Source organism: Hoplias malabaricus, chromosome 15 (genome assembly GCF_029633855.1).
Source record: "Hoplias malabaricus isolate fHopMal1 chromosome 15, fHopMal1.hap1, whole genome shotgun sequence".
In the NCBI taxonomy this organism is placed as follows: Eukaryota; Metazoa; Chordata; class Actinopteri; order Characiformes; family Erythrinidae; genus Hoplias; species Hoplias malabaricus.
Window position 1 is genome coordinate 18,862,328 of NC_089814.1, and position 13,576 is coordinate 18,875,903.

At 37.1% G+C, this 13,576-nt stretch overlaps 2 protein-coding genes across 2 annotated transcripts; one reads left to right on the forward strand and one right to left on the reverse strand.

The window, feature by feature from the left end:
• The first annotated feature begins 453 nt into the window (after positions 1–453).
• sdf2 (stromal cell-derived factor 2) lies at positions 454–4,725 on the forward strand. Its single transcript, XM_066646306.1, has 3 exons — positions 454–689; positions 2,488–2,684; positions 3,667–4,725. The coding sequence occupies exons 1-3, from the start codon at positions 500–502 to the stop codon at positions 3,961–3,963; spliced, it is 684 nt and encodes a 227-aa protein (XP_066502403.1). The 5' UTR covers positions 454–499; the 3' UTR covers positions 3,964–4,725.
• A 1,407-nt stretch (positions 4,726–6,132) lies between these two features.
• Positions 6,133–11,344, reverse strand: LOC136667953 (legumain-like). The gene is made up of 6 exons (XM_066645143.1): positions 11,262–11,344; positions 11,015–11,029; positions 9,667–9,801; positions 9,323–9,493; positions 9,140–9,207; positions 6,133–8,808 (listed from the first exon to the last, which is right to left on the reverse strand). The coding sequence occupies exons 3-6, from the start codon at positions 9,790–9,792 to the stop codon at positions 8,760–8,762; spliced, it is 414 nt and encodes a 137-aa protein (XP_066501240.1). The 5' UTR covers positions 9,793–9,801; positions 11,015–11,029; positions 11,262–11,344; the 3' UTR covers positions 6,133–8,759.
• Positions 11,345–13,576: the final 2,232 nt, after the last annotated feature.

Here is a 13,576-nt window from a genome sequence, read left to right on the forward strand (position 1 = left end):
GCTTTAGTAATCAAACTATGGCTTCTACACTCAACTTGTGATTTGTATAGCTTGCTTTGGATGAAAGAATCTTGCTTTTCCGACGTATAATATATTAAGGGATGGTGTAAGCTGGTATTTAATGACCAACAGATGCACTGCTTAAGGGAGCTGGGAGCCGTTTGAGACTCGACCAAGAGAAAGAAGCTCAGTATCGCTAATAAAATGTATGAATAATGTTCGGTAAACACAAATAAAATTTATATAGCTAAGCTGTTAAATCATGTTTAAAGACAAACCTACATATCTACTTTCTACAGGCGTGTTATTTTCCTTTTTACTGACTAGAATAGTAATTTATTTTGTGTCAGTAACCGCTTAGCCCCAATTATCCACATTAATTTGAATTTATTTCACAGCGCCCTCTAGCAGTTGACAGTGACTTGAAATAATAGGAAGTTGTCCCTCTCGCCGTAAACTATCTTTGCTTTTGCCTTGCTGTCTGTGATTTTGCCGATTTATGAACGCTATGGCAGTGGTGAACAGTATTATTTCTACGGCCTCTTTGTGCCTTTATGTTTTATTATCCTGTATGTGTAAATTCTCTTTTGGTTCAGAGATAAGTTTTGTGACCTGTGGCTCGGTCATTAAGTTGCTGAACGTGAAACACAACGTTAGACTTCACTCTCACGATGTCCGATACGGTTCAGGTGGGTAATATTGACTCAAGTCTGATTCAGGGATAAGGGTTTGTTTCTGATTTATTCTGTTTGTTGTGAGACTCGAAGCTCTCACTGTTGCTGAAAACTCTGAACACTGCCTTTGACTGACAGCTTGTTAAACTTTCCCTGGGAGTTCATTTATGCGTGCTGTTATGGACCAAAAGCAGTCATATTTTCATTTGTACTTAAGGAACTTAAAGTCATAACCGATACCTTTCAGGTTTCCCTCCAGTTTTCTTACAGAAAATACTGGTCTGAATGTCATTATTTTCCCTCTGCACTACAAACGTCAACACATGGTTGGCACCAAAATTTTATGAAGTATCTTAGCTCTGCTTTCAGTACCATCATTTTTGACATTCTATTGGACAAACTGTGGCAACTAAGCATATCCCAGCTGTCTGCTACATGATCCACAACTTCTTGTCTAACAGGAAACTGTGTCATGATTGGGGACTTCATTTGGGACATTCTCTGCCTCAGCACTTGTGCTCCACAGGGATGTGTGCTTGATTTTTTTCCTCTGCTCTACTCGCTGAATGCCAGTGACTGCAACAGTTGACACAACCCTGATCAATCTTAAACAACATAAGTCCTTGCCCCAAGAGGAATTATCATGGCATGGTGTGAGGCTAACAACCTGCAGCTAAACACCCCAAAAATATCAGAGATGGTCATGGCCTTTAAAAAGAAATCCAGCCTGAAATCATAGTCCTGAAAACTCCTAAGCACCACCTCGGATGGGACAGACACCACAGTGCAGTTATGAAGAAGGCCCAGGAGTGCATGGACGTTTTTGGCAACTCAATAAAATTTGGGCTGCTTCAAGCACTGCTGGTCCAGTTCTGTACTGCCATCATAGATTTCATCATCATCACATCTTCCATCTGGGCCTGGTCAGACTCTGCATCTCCACACAGCAAGCACCAGCTTCAGCAAACGGTGTGAAAGGCAAAGAAGGTCAGGTTTCGTCTCTTCACCCTCAGAGACCTTTAGTCACCTAGAAAGAGGCAGAGGGAGGGAAGATCATGGCTGGCCCCTCATATGCAGGTTACTCTCTCTTCAAGCTGTTTCCATCTCTGCAGAGACTGAGAGTGAGAGTTCTGAAGTCTCAGGCTACCTGTCATGTCCACAGTTTCTTCCCCCCAGGTCGTCATCCTCCTAAACAAGGCCCCAACACACACCCAGCTGCTTTTGAAACACAAACACACTGACGTATATATAGTACATCCTTTACTTGTTGCTTGTTTGTTTGTTGCATTAAGATTTTTCAGTATTTCATATCTTTTCTTTACTTATTTAAGTTTATTTTTATTTTTTTTATATTGACAACTGCACTCCTTGTAAACCAGTCTCTTAATACTTTACCATTTTAAAGTTTTAGACAAGTAGCCTAGAGTTAAATAGGCCATTACTGTGCTTTTAAGGCTCAGTGTAATATACACTGATTGGATACAGATTATTGTGTCCCATTCAGTATGGAAACTCAAACATTTTTAAATCTCTTTACTTCACTGTTGTAAATACCTCTGTAAGAGAATATCTGCTGAATGCTGAACATGTAAACTTTTGGTGACAAAAGCAGTGGCTTCTAGACACATCGGCAGGTTTGTTTCCATATATAAATGAAGTAGTGTACATTCTGAAACATCGGCACATTTCACATATACTACACCAAGTGCCTGTGTTTTTCCTTGAAATGAGCTCTTTAACTCCTACCTACAGTTGGGATTACCCATACACCTACCACTGTGTGAATGCTAATATCTCTTACATTGTACCTCAGGGAGTGGGCAGCAATCAGTGACCGGAGTGACTACAGTGGAGGACAGTAACAGTTACTGGAGCATCCGTGGCACAATTGCAGCAGCATGTCACAGAGGGACCCCTGTGAAATGTGGTCAGAACATAAGACTTACACATGTCAACACTGGTCGGAATTTGCACAGCCACTACTTTGCATCTCCTCTGTCATCCAACCAGGTTTGCCAGCATTCTTCTGTTCTTTACTACTTTCTTCAAAAACAAGTTCACATTTCCAGCAAATGGACACACCAACCTATTCATTCCAAATCTGATCTTTATCACTGTCATATAACAACCTGAATACAAATGGCTAGAACAGATTTATGTACACTTTATTGTAGGTTGGGCCTGTGCAGTATGATCAGCACTCACAATATCCAGTGACATTGACTCTGATTACATTCTATATTATATTGTAGCCTGTTATGAGAATGATTTTGGCATATCAGCATATTATTTTTTACTTAATTAATAATTCATTAATAAAAAAAATAATGACAGTTTATATTCAAATTGTTAATTTATTTATGGGCTCTCATTGGGTAACTGCTAGTTAGGAACTACTTTCTGAACACCACAACAGGGTTTTCAGAAATCTAGTTTAAAAAGTGAGAATAAATATGTGCTTATTGCAGAGGGGGTCCCACCTTTGGTGTCTGATGTACATAGACGAAATACAACTTTTTATCCCTTTAAATCTGTTCTGGGCAAGTAAATTGGTAACTCAAGGTTTTAAAAGTTAAATTACAGTCAGGGAAAATCATTATGGCACAAACCTGCTGAGCCTGCACATATGGATTTCATGAGGAACATTTTTGATATTAATATTTGCACAGGGTCATTTTAGGGAAGAGGTTCATGCCATGTTACAAACACAAGCTTAAAAGGTAAGGACAGATAGATATGAGTAAAACTGCAAAATTGTGTTATATTTACATTTATGGCACTTGGCACATCTTTTTCAATAGTTATAATTATGTTCCAGAAGTAGGTTCATATGGAGTAAGATGTGAACATAACACGCAAAGCAAGACCCCAGGCTTCTGCATAGAAGGGAACAGCATTACCCACTACACAACATATCACCATGCTTTCAATATGCAATTAGCCAGATACACATTTCATGTAATGTGGAGCTTAACATCCGTTTATCCTTTAGGAGGTCAGTGCTTTTGGCGAGGATGGTGAGGGCGACCATCTTGATGAGTGGACTGTTCTTTGTGGAGGCTCATTGTGGGAACGTGATGAATCGGTGCGTTTCCGCCACACAGCCACAGACGCTCTCCTCTCAGTGACAGGAGAACAGTATGGCAGACCCATCCATGGCCAAAGAGAAGTGCACGCCATGACCAGCACTAGTCAACACAGTTACTGGAAAGCCATGGAGGGGATCTTCATGAAACCCAGTGAGACAGGGACCAGAGACTTCAGCAGCCCCCATCACACTGAATTCTAAATGGTTTCTACAGTATTCCCTTCAGTCATCCAAGGTCCTATTTCCATTTATTTTATCATATTGAAGAGAGTAGGAGTTCTGATCTGTTACTGAAATCCACATTCATTATAAAATACCTCATTATGTTATACAACATTAGAAATAACAACTGCACTGCAATACAAATAGATAATGGTCTATGTCTTTGTTAACCCAAAATATGCCCCTCTATCAGATTGTATTTGTTTCTCAATAGTGTATCAAATAGTGTATTCAAAAAGTTATCACCTTCCACAGTCTGCAGTTCAGAGCCAAGGCTGCAATTTTTATACCAAGTGTATGTGTATATATATATATATATATATATATATATATATATATATATACACACATACATATTTTTTTTCTTTGTGTCATCCATGCACATTGATTTGAATGAAAGACATAAGACATAGACATACTGAAAGACATGAGGTACGTTGAGAACATCTTTCATATCTCTACAAACGATTGCAGTATTCAGATGATGATTTACATTAAACAACATCGGTGGTGTAAGGCCAAGAAATGCAGCCCAGCTTTGGGATGCAGTTATAGAAAGCAGTACTTCTGAAAATTTTGCTGAACTGGCTAAACATAAATATGCTGGATTCTTTTTGTTATCAAAAGGATTGTACTTTCACTTTTAAAGGTGACGTTCATGATTGTAATCAAAAAACATAAAGTTAATAAAATTCAGAAGCTTTGCTAGTCTGTTTGTGTGCTTGAAACCGGTCTAATGTGTTTGGCGCCCCAGTGTCTGCAAATGATTAAAAAAGAAAAAAGAAAAAAACTGTCTTGGTTCTGTATGCTAGGCTTATTTTCTTTCTCTCCCTCTCACCTTTCTCTCATGGCAGAGGCATCTGAACTTTTTTTTTTTGAAGACAACTTCAACTTCAAACATTGAAAACATAAACCAAAATAAGGACACTGCTCTTTTCCTGCTCCTTATGTGGGTAATATTGACATATTTTTTGCTGTTTCTGATCACTTATCTTCACTTTTGGAACCCTCTGGTATCCATCCATCCATCCATTATCTGTAACCGCTTATCCAATTCTAGGGTCGCGGGGGGTCCAGAGCCTACCTGGAATCATTGGGCGCAAGGCGGGAATACACCCTGGAGGGGACGCCAGTCCTTCACAGGGCAACACAGACACACACACATTCACTCACACCTACGGACACTTTCAAGTCGCCAATCCACCTGCAACGTGTGTTTTTGGACTGTGGGAGGAAACCGGAGCACCCGGAGGAAACCCACGCGGACACGGGGAGAACACACCAACTCCTCACAGACAGTCACCCGGAGCGGGAATCGAACCCACAACCTCCAGGCCCCTGGAGCTGTGTGACTGCGACACTACCTGCTGCGCCACCGTGCCGCCCCCTCTGGTATCCCTCGGGTTAAATTGACGCAGGACATATTTGGGGCCTTAGAAACTATTTTGATATTAAATTTTACTTCATAAACCATTAACACATTTTCTTTATCTCAATTTTAAACAATAGAGGTAACATATGTTCAATGATTGCAATTAGAACACAATTAACACAAACATTGGACGTGTGAGTCGTTTTTTGTCATACGGTTATTATTGATGTTAAAGATCCACTATACTCAAGACTTAGGTCATAAATCATGTATATCTTGGAAAAAATGACTTGAGACTGTTTTCATTAGTTGCCCTGTGAAGGATTGGTGCCCCCTCCAGGGTGTATTCCTGCCTTGAGCCCAATGATTCCAGGTAGGCTCTGGACCCACCGCGACCCTGAACTGGAAAAGCGGTAACAGATAATGAATGAATGTTTTCATTAGCATTTATTATTTTGAAAATAGAATTAAATTTAGGTGCTGTTTACTCATCGTGTATTCGTGTGTCGTTATTGTTTTTTGGACTTTACAAGGTCTGCACCCGTTCTCACAAACCAGTTTTACTTGTTAACATATTTAGTGTGTTTCCATTCTCTTAAGGCTAGTGTATGCAACATATCCATTGTATTTTATTATAAAAATGTGTAAGGATCTATAATTTGATCGCTTAGTGTCAATCTTCAAACAATTGCTTGGTTTAATGTGCTCTTGCTTTGTATGAATGTAAACTGGCACTATTATACAGACAAGACGAGACTCTGCCAGAGTCTAAATAGCAAGTGTTCCTTGGAATACCCCAATTTAATTTTACTCCACATGTAGGTTTCTGTAAAGCTGTTAAGCAAATCAGCTGTGTTTGCTGATAATGGTGTGATTTTTATTTGTCAGAGTATAATAGTATACAGACCAAGCATAAGACAATGCAGTGTTTGAGGTTTTAATTAATTTTGTTAAACAAGGTGATGAAAAATCAGTGGAACTTGAAAACAATTTGTCATTCTTTGAGAGTAATGTCATATTTCTTTTAAAATAAAGCTGATAAAATATAACCACCAAAAGTAGCAATATTTTGATAATGAAGCTGTAAAGTTAGGAGAATAATGTATCATTATTTCCAAAAATTCTTGAAGTAGCAGTATTTGGCCTAAATGTGCTGCACAAAAGAAGTGAAATGAAATATGTGGATACTTTATTGAAGTCATATTTGTACAGGTTTATAAGGAAATAATGCCACTTTATTTTTGTAACATTTTGAATTTATTATCAACATGATTTCTTTTCTCATAATATTAATATTCTGGAATAGTGTGTCCCTAAAATGCTGCTTTATAAAATCTGCACCTCTGTAGGTCAACTGTTTTTTAAAACTCTAAATGAAAAACAGATCAGTAAAATTAATGTATTGTAATCTTTGCTGAATCCGTTTTAAATACTTTGAATAATGATCACCAGTGGCAGTACTGTTTGGATGTAACTCTTTGATCTAAGTTCATTAAAAAAAAAAAAGATATCAGCCTCCCACATCTAAGGACCTAATATTGCCTGCTTATATCCACAGGTTCCAGCTTTTGCATATTGAGATTTGTCATTTGAATGTGTCTGTTTGAAAATTTGCCTTTACTTTGCTGCTAGAATTTAAAAGAACAGCACAAGGACATCCATTTTAAATTATTTGTGCATATAATTGCATGGTTGTACAAATAGGGACGGAAGAGAAAATGTCCTAGGAGGAGTGGGATAACTCTGCTACGGGGATTGACACCAATCCAATGAGAAAAGATCTTCAATTAAATCCTTCAAAAAACAAATATTATCATGAAGTTACACATTGACTACTGTATGTATTCACTCCACACATTTTAAAAAGGCACTATATTTTCTTATATATGGAATTATAAAAGGATGAAAAGGATCCAGAGCAGAAAGAGATCAAAGGAGCAATATCTGACATTTTAAACATTAATATAGCAGCAATGGCTAATTTCAATTTAAAGCTATAGTGGAGTAAAGGCGTCTTGAGTGGAAAAAAAAGAGGCCACATTCTGTGTTGTGCTCGTTTTCACAGATGAGACGGTCATGTGCACAGGGACACACACACCCACACATTCTCTCACACACTCACACCTATAAACAATTTTGAGTCATCAATCCACCTACCAACGTGTGTTTTTGGACTGTGGGAGGAAAACGGAGCACCCGGCGGAAACCCACGCGGACACAGGGAGAACACACCAAACTCCTCACAGATAGTCACCTGGAGCAGGGCGCGAACCCACAACCCCAGAACTGTGTGACTGCAAAACTACCTGCTGCGCCACCCAAAGCTTTAGCCACACTACCTTTATTTTGCCCTTCCCAAAGGTCAAAATAGTGACCGCTCACAAAACTATGTATTCAAGATGGCGAACCGCAGTGTAAAATGTTCACGAGAAAGCCACTGTCCAAATATCCTCCACCAAGAAAAAAAAAACTCTTCAGCAAAAAAATCATGTAACATGATTCTAAACTTCCATTTCCTTCATCTGTGCATAACTTCTAGAGCTCAGCTGCCTTCACTCCCCACTGATGTGTGGTGGGATGGTGGTCTGAGAAAGCCTGCTTTAACTATTTCTGTATCTCCTCTCCAGGTAAATACCTGCTCCCTCCCACTGCTGTGTGGTGTGCTTGCAGATAGGGAGATTGGACATGAGGCTGAAGTTAGCTTTTTATTTGCCAGTGTTTTATTTCTGATTTCTCCTTCCACTTTAGATGGTGCTATAATTAAAACTATTTTTTCATTCAGGGCATATACACAGGTTTTTATTTATTTTCCTCCACGTCATTTACCTTTCACTGAGTTAAAACCCAATATACCATTAAAACTTGGATTTGATGCTGGAAGAGGTCTGTCTCCACACAGTTTATCTTCTGAGCACATCATCTACTCCATTATACTGTTATATTCCATGCCTGATTTCTTTAGTGACTGGGTAAACTGCACATGATACCGTTAGCTGTAACTGATATTATGAATTTTTGTGAATATGATGAGCTCAGTTTGGGTCCATCTGCCTTTCCACTTTTGGTAAAGCTCTCACCTGCTAAAAAACCCAACACCACGTGAGGGGAAGGTGTGGGTGAAGGGAAGGGCATGGCTGAATAAATAGCAATTGTTTGGGTCTGGTTGCTGGTTCTGTAGTGCGACCTCTAATGGTAGAATGTCACATGTAGCCCCTTTAATTGTAGTAAGACTTTCTTGATCAACTGGATTTAAAACAGATCTGCTTATAAAACAGCAATGAAAAAAAAAGAAATGTGTTTAGTAGTTTCAGTAAAACAATGCAACACTGTGTAAAGAAACACAATGTAAAGAAGCAGGTGTCTGCAGTCAGTTTCATTTGTCGGGAGAGACAGAAGCTTCCATCTATTTTGCTTTCAGGCCCGCGCTCACTTCATCAATTGCAGCCTTAATACTGTAAAAAAAGAAATGGAATGGAAAGAAATTATTGGCTTATTCTTTTGGGGCCTTGAGTATATGGCTGGAAAGGTGATGTGCAAAAAGTATTCCTAAAGACAAACTATATAAGGCCCCCTCTCTGCCCCCTGAACACAAACCTACAGTTTGAAATCTCCCTTTAAGATATTTAAATTCCAGTCAAAATATGACAACTTAATATTTTTTTTACTGTCATTACAGAAAACACAAAGAAGCCTTAAAAATCAATATAGTACTATTGTTTTCAGTATGATGTACCAATACATTGCCTTTACTTATTATCATTATTGTATCCCAGAGGACATTACCGTTCCACTGGAACCTTCTCTTCTAGTAGGTTTGCAAAGAGGTACAGCTGTTGAAGTGCAGTTTGATACTGGAAAAAAAACCCAACAAACATGAAAACAGTTGTATATTTGTCATCATTCTTCATATAACTGTAAAACAGACATGGTGATAAATACACCTTACTGTAATTTATTAATTCCCACCTTAGGATCATGCCAGTTTAAAGCCTTGGCTTTTAAGTACTCAACCACCTCTTTATATTCTATGCTGTTGTAGGCAGAGCTTTTGCCATTAAATACTTTTTGAGCCTGTTCAGGAGAATCTGTGCACTTTTCCACAATTTGGCGCATGGAGGCTTTGACTAATTCTCTTGCCTGAAGAAAAACATCATAAAACACAGAAATTATTAGACTGAAAATATCATCCAAGCATTTCAAGGCAAAAAGACGTGAACTTAGTTACTCCAACTGGAATTCAGAATAAACATCTAATATCTAAATTAAATCTTCATTAAAATCTTGATAATGTTAACACCACATTATTTTACCTGTGTGAGATCATCCAGTTGCTTCTCAAATTTTGCTTTGTCCTCTGGGCTTTTTGCGGATTGGATCTTTTTCTGTAAAATCACCACAGGGACGTCTGGGCTGGCAACACAATCTTGAGGTTCCATAGCTATTTGCTGGGTGGGTTTCAAATACAAGTGTTTGGATTTATTTTGCATAATTAGCTACATAAGCAGATTGTTTGAGATTTTCTCTACATTAGTAAGGCCTTTGACTTGTTTTGTTGGTACATAACTGACTTAATTGCAGCAATGTTTATTGAAAGTTATTCCCCTCAGTGTCAGGTGCTGGCATGCATTCATCAAAGCAACTGGTTTATCAGGGTAGTCCTGATGCATGTTTACTTTATATGTCAAGTATAGTTCAATACTTTTTCAATTTTCTTTTTTTAAGGCACACCTTATGTATCAGGTGCTAGACGTGTATTATGACAATAGCTATCACCGGATTGACTTCATTATCAAATTAATAGCAGCTATAATTTAACACTAGTGTTCTCACATGTCGTTATACTGATCTTATGATCTGTGAAAAAATGCTAAAATAAATACTGTGTCTTTCGGTCATGAGCACAGCTTTTCTAAATCAAAATAGCTACAGAGTCAAGAAAGAAACTTAAGCACAAAAAACAATGTTAAAATTTAAGGAATTTGTAAAGAAGGATAGATTACAAACTCCTACTGGGCTTTTATCATGGGCCTACAGCCTGTATGCATTTAATACAGTCAAGATCATATGCTAGATTTTATACACAGACACACAACCCACATAATAAATAAATAAATTAGTAAATAAGTAGAAAGCCCTATAAGCATAGAACACTATATTCAACGACAATACTAGGTAGTTAACTGGAGAATAACCCACAAATAATTTAATATTAAACATACAACAACTTTTAAAACTGATATTGGGTTCTGGGGAAATCAAGAATTAATCAGAATCCTGGACTGTAACTACTCTAGTCTGAATACTCACCTTAAACATGAACATGTTTTAAAATGAAAACAGAGATTCGGTACAGCAGGAAACCTAAGGTTTCCATATCAGTGTCAGAAAAAGCAGTGGTTTTGTGTCATTTCTAATTCCTCTTGGACAGTGAAACAGAATAATCATCCAACAATATGAGATTATTACAGAAGTTACTAAATTTCAAACAGTATTATATATTCTTAAGAACTAACAAAACAACATTGTTCATTTGAGGGGTCCAAACAATAGAACAGGTAATGAATCAAAGTAGGAAGTATAGAGAAGTAGACCAGAAATAAGTTTAGGTCACACTGACTCATCGGTTTTCATTTTGAACAGATGTAGTATTATATTTACCTTATACTCCAGTGCCTGTAGAAGTATTAAAATCCACAGTGACGTGTTCAAGGCGTTTGGGAAAAACACAGTCATATTTTTCATGTGGGGGAAGAAAGAAAATAAGGCTGTGGTACTTTTTACAAAAAATCAATTGCTTCTAAACCTTTAACCCTGCTTCTAAAAGTATATATATGTCAGTTTAGGATGAACTGTTTAACACATATTTGGATCTATAACATTCCTCCTTTCCCCGAGTATATCCTACCTCAGTGTGGTATAGAAATCCCAGCTCTTTCAGCGTCTTGTGTTTATTACGGATGTTCAGGATTAAACTGAAAATGCCAAACTGTGGCTGTATTCCAAATGGCTGCATACTCCCTACATAATGCACTTATCAATCAAAAACCTGAGGCTTTTGCTTCCAGATTGTACACTCAGTATCCAACAGGTGATTTGCACTATATGACTGAAAACCAGATGTATTTTTGCAAATTACATTTTAGGTTTAAATTCACCGTTTCACGCACGCAGTGCACTATAAAGTGAGTGGAGCACCATTTGGAATTCAGCCTGTGTTTACGGAAGAGTCGAATTAACCACCAAATAGGAACACCCGTATTCCAACTGGCCCACCCACCTACGCACGGATTGGCAATTCCTCGCTCCGAAGGCGGTCATTGCGCGGGAAGGCGGGGCTTGATTCAAAAATTACAACTGCCTGTAAGGATGGATTTACAGGCTGGTTTGAAATGTCTTGTCAGTCTGAACATATTGAGGGTGAGTGCAGAAAGAAAAGTAATCAGCATCCATTCACAAAATCACATCCGGTTTCATTAAAATATATTTAGTTTTCTGCTTACCGGAAACTATTTGTAGAGATTTTCACTTAAACTGATAGACACAGGATACAGTGCTTATATGAAAGCATTGTTCTGACCAGCCCTATGATATGCAAACTGAACCCATGTTGAAAATAGCAATATCAAGTCATAAAGAGTTACAGAGTAAAACTGAGATCAAATAAAACCTACCACAGACAAAACTGATCCTCTAAAACCAGTTTCCAAACAAAACAAAGTTGGAGGCTAATATTATTTGAAACAGTACTTGGACCATTTTCACTGACAGAAAAATTGACATTTTGCATGATTTTTACATGAACCAGACTACTCTATACTGTGATACAAGATATTTATTTTCATTTTCATTTATTCATATTTTCATTTGAGTAACTTTATTTAATTTACAAATTAAACCAGAATCATATTTTCTTACAAGCTTTATTTCTATTTAAAAATTATATTGCTATAATTTTACTGTCAATCCATACCCTGCATGCAATGTGTATATGGTGAACCTTCTGTCTACACTTCATAAAATTATGTACAACAAAATCATCAATAATTTCACTTGGCATGCTAAAGAGAGGATTCTGGATTGAGAGCAATTCAGATTTCAAGACCCCACTGACATTTTTTTTCTCAGATAAAAAAATACCAAGGTATAATATACCATAGAAATAAAAAAAAGTCATACACAAAATAGAAAGAGTAGTAAAGAAACATGTTCATGCACCAAAAACAATTTCATACAGTGAAAGAAAGATTGGAGTGTATAAATCTTGTGACTGAAGCTGTGATAGTGATAAGTAATTTACAGAGAATGTGTGTGGTAATGTGGAAACAGACAATTGCACATGAAGGTTTGGTTCTCTTTCCACTACTCAGCCTTCAAGGCAATAAACAAGAAATCAGACGGAAACAAAGAACTCCAGAAATTGACACCTCAAAAATTGCATATTTTGGTCTTATTCTTTGCACTTCAATTTGTAGATTTAGGCAGAATAATAATTAGTGAATATGTATATTATAATTTAATTTAATTTCAATACACACACACATTTTCAGAAGCTGTTGTTGATTTGTTTTCTCTTAAAGAGGAATTCCTTTGGTACATTTTTCTAAATGCCTGGATTAGTCATTCATAAAACTATTTTTTTGGTTGCACTATTTGCAAGTAAATTACAGTAATTTTATTAAGCATCCAAAATGTCAAATGAATCCAGACCAGTTTTCTGGGATTTTATATGAGGCTGATGAAGGTAAAATGCTGACAAATCCCCGAAAACATTTTTGTTTGCAGGCTAAATTTTCTTATAACCACGAATGTGTAGAAGTACATTTTATCTCAAAAGTACATAAACCCTTATTGTTAAACATAAAAACAACGTATTAACCAAATAATTATCCAAATTTTGAAAAATTGGTGGAATTCCCCTTTAAACAGAATCTGTGTTGCAGATGAAAAAAGGCTCACTAGATGGAGCCACCAACCAAATATACTTTTTTTTTTAAACATTTCCCAGATGCTGATGCACACATTCTCAAGTATATATTCCATAAAAAACATTTTTATGTCCCATTCCTTCATATATTATTCCATTTTCTTTATGATATAAAATCAAGAGAGATGACAAGTGAGAATAGGCATATTTTAGTCAGCTGATAAACTTATAGAGAAAAACCCTTTACATAGGAACAGTGTAGGGACAGTGTTAGGACATGCAAGACAACACAATCA

What these genes read in the sequence shown, in the direction of transcription:
- sdf2 (XM_066646306.1), top strand. Translation starts at nt 500, where the DNA reads ATGAACGCTATGGCAGTGGTGAACAGTATTATTTCTACGGCCTCTTTG. An exon ending in CGATGTCCGATACGGTTCAG is followed by an intron (nt 690 to 2,487) that starts GTGGGTAATATT and finishes ATTGTACCTCAG; the next exon opens with GGAGTGGGCAGCAATCAGTG. An exon ending in CTCCTCTGTCATCCAACCAG is followed by an intron (nt 2,685 to 3,666) that starts GTTTGCCAGCAT and finishes TTTATCCTTTAG; the next exon opens with GAGGTCAGTGCTTTTGGCGA.
- LOC136667953 (XM_066645143.1), bottom strand. Translation starts at nt 9,792, where the DNA reads ATGGAACCTCAAGATTGTGTTGCCAGCCCAGACGTCCCTGTGGTGATT. An exon ending in AACTGGATGATCTCACACAG is followed by an intron (nt 9,494 to 9,666) that starts GTAAAATAATGT and finishes GTTTTTCTTCAG; the next exon opens with GCAAGAGAATTAGTCAAAGC. An exon ending in GAGAAGGTTCCAGTGGAACG is followed by an intron (nt 8,809 to 9,139) that starts GTAATGTCCTCT and finishes CTTTTTTTACAG; the next exon opens with TATTAAGGCTGCAATTGATG.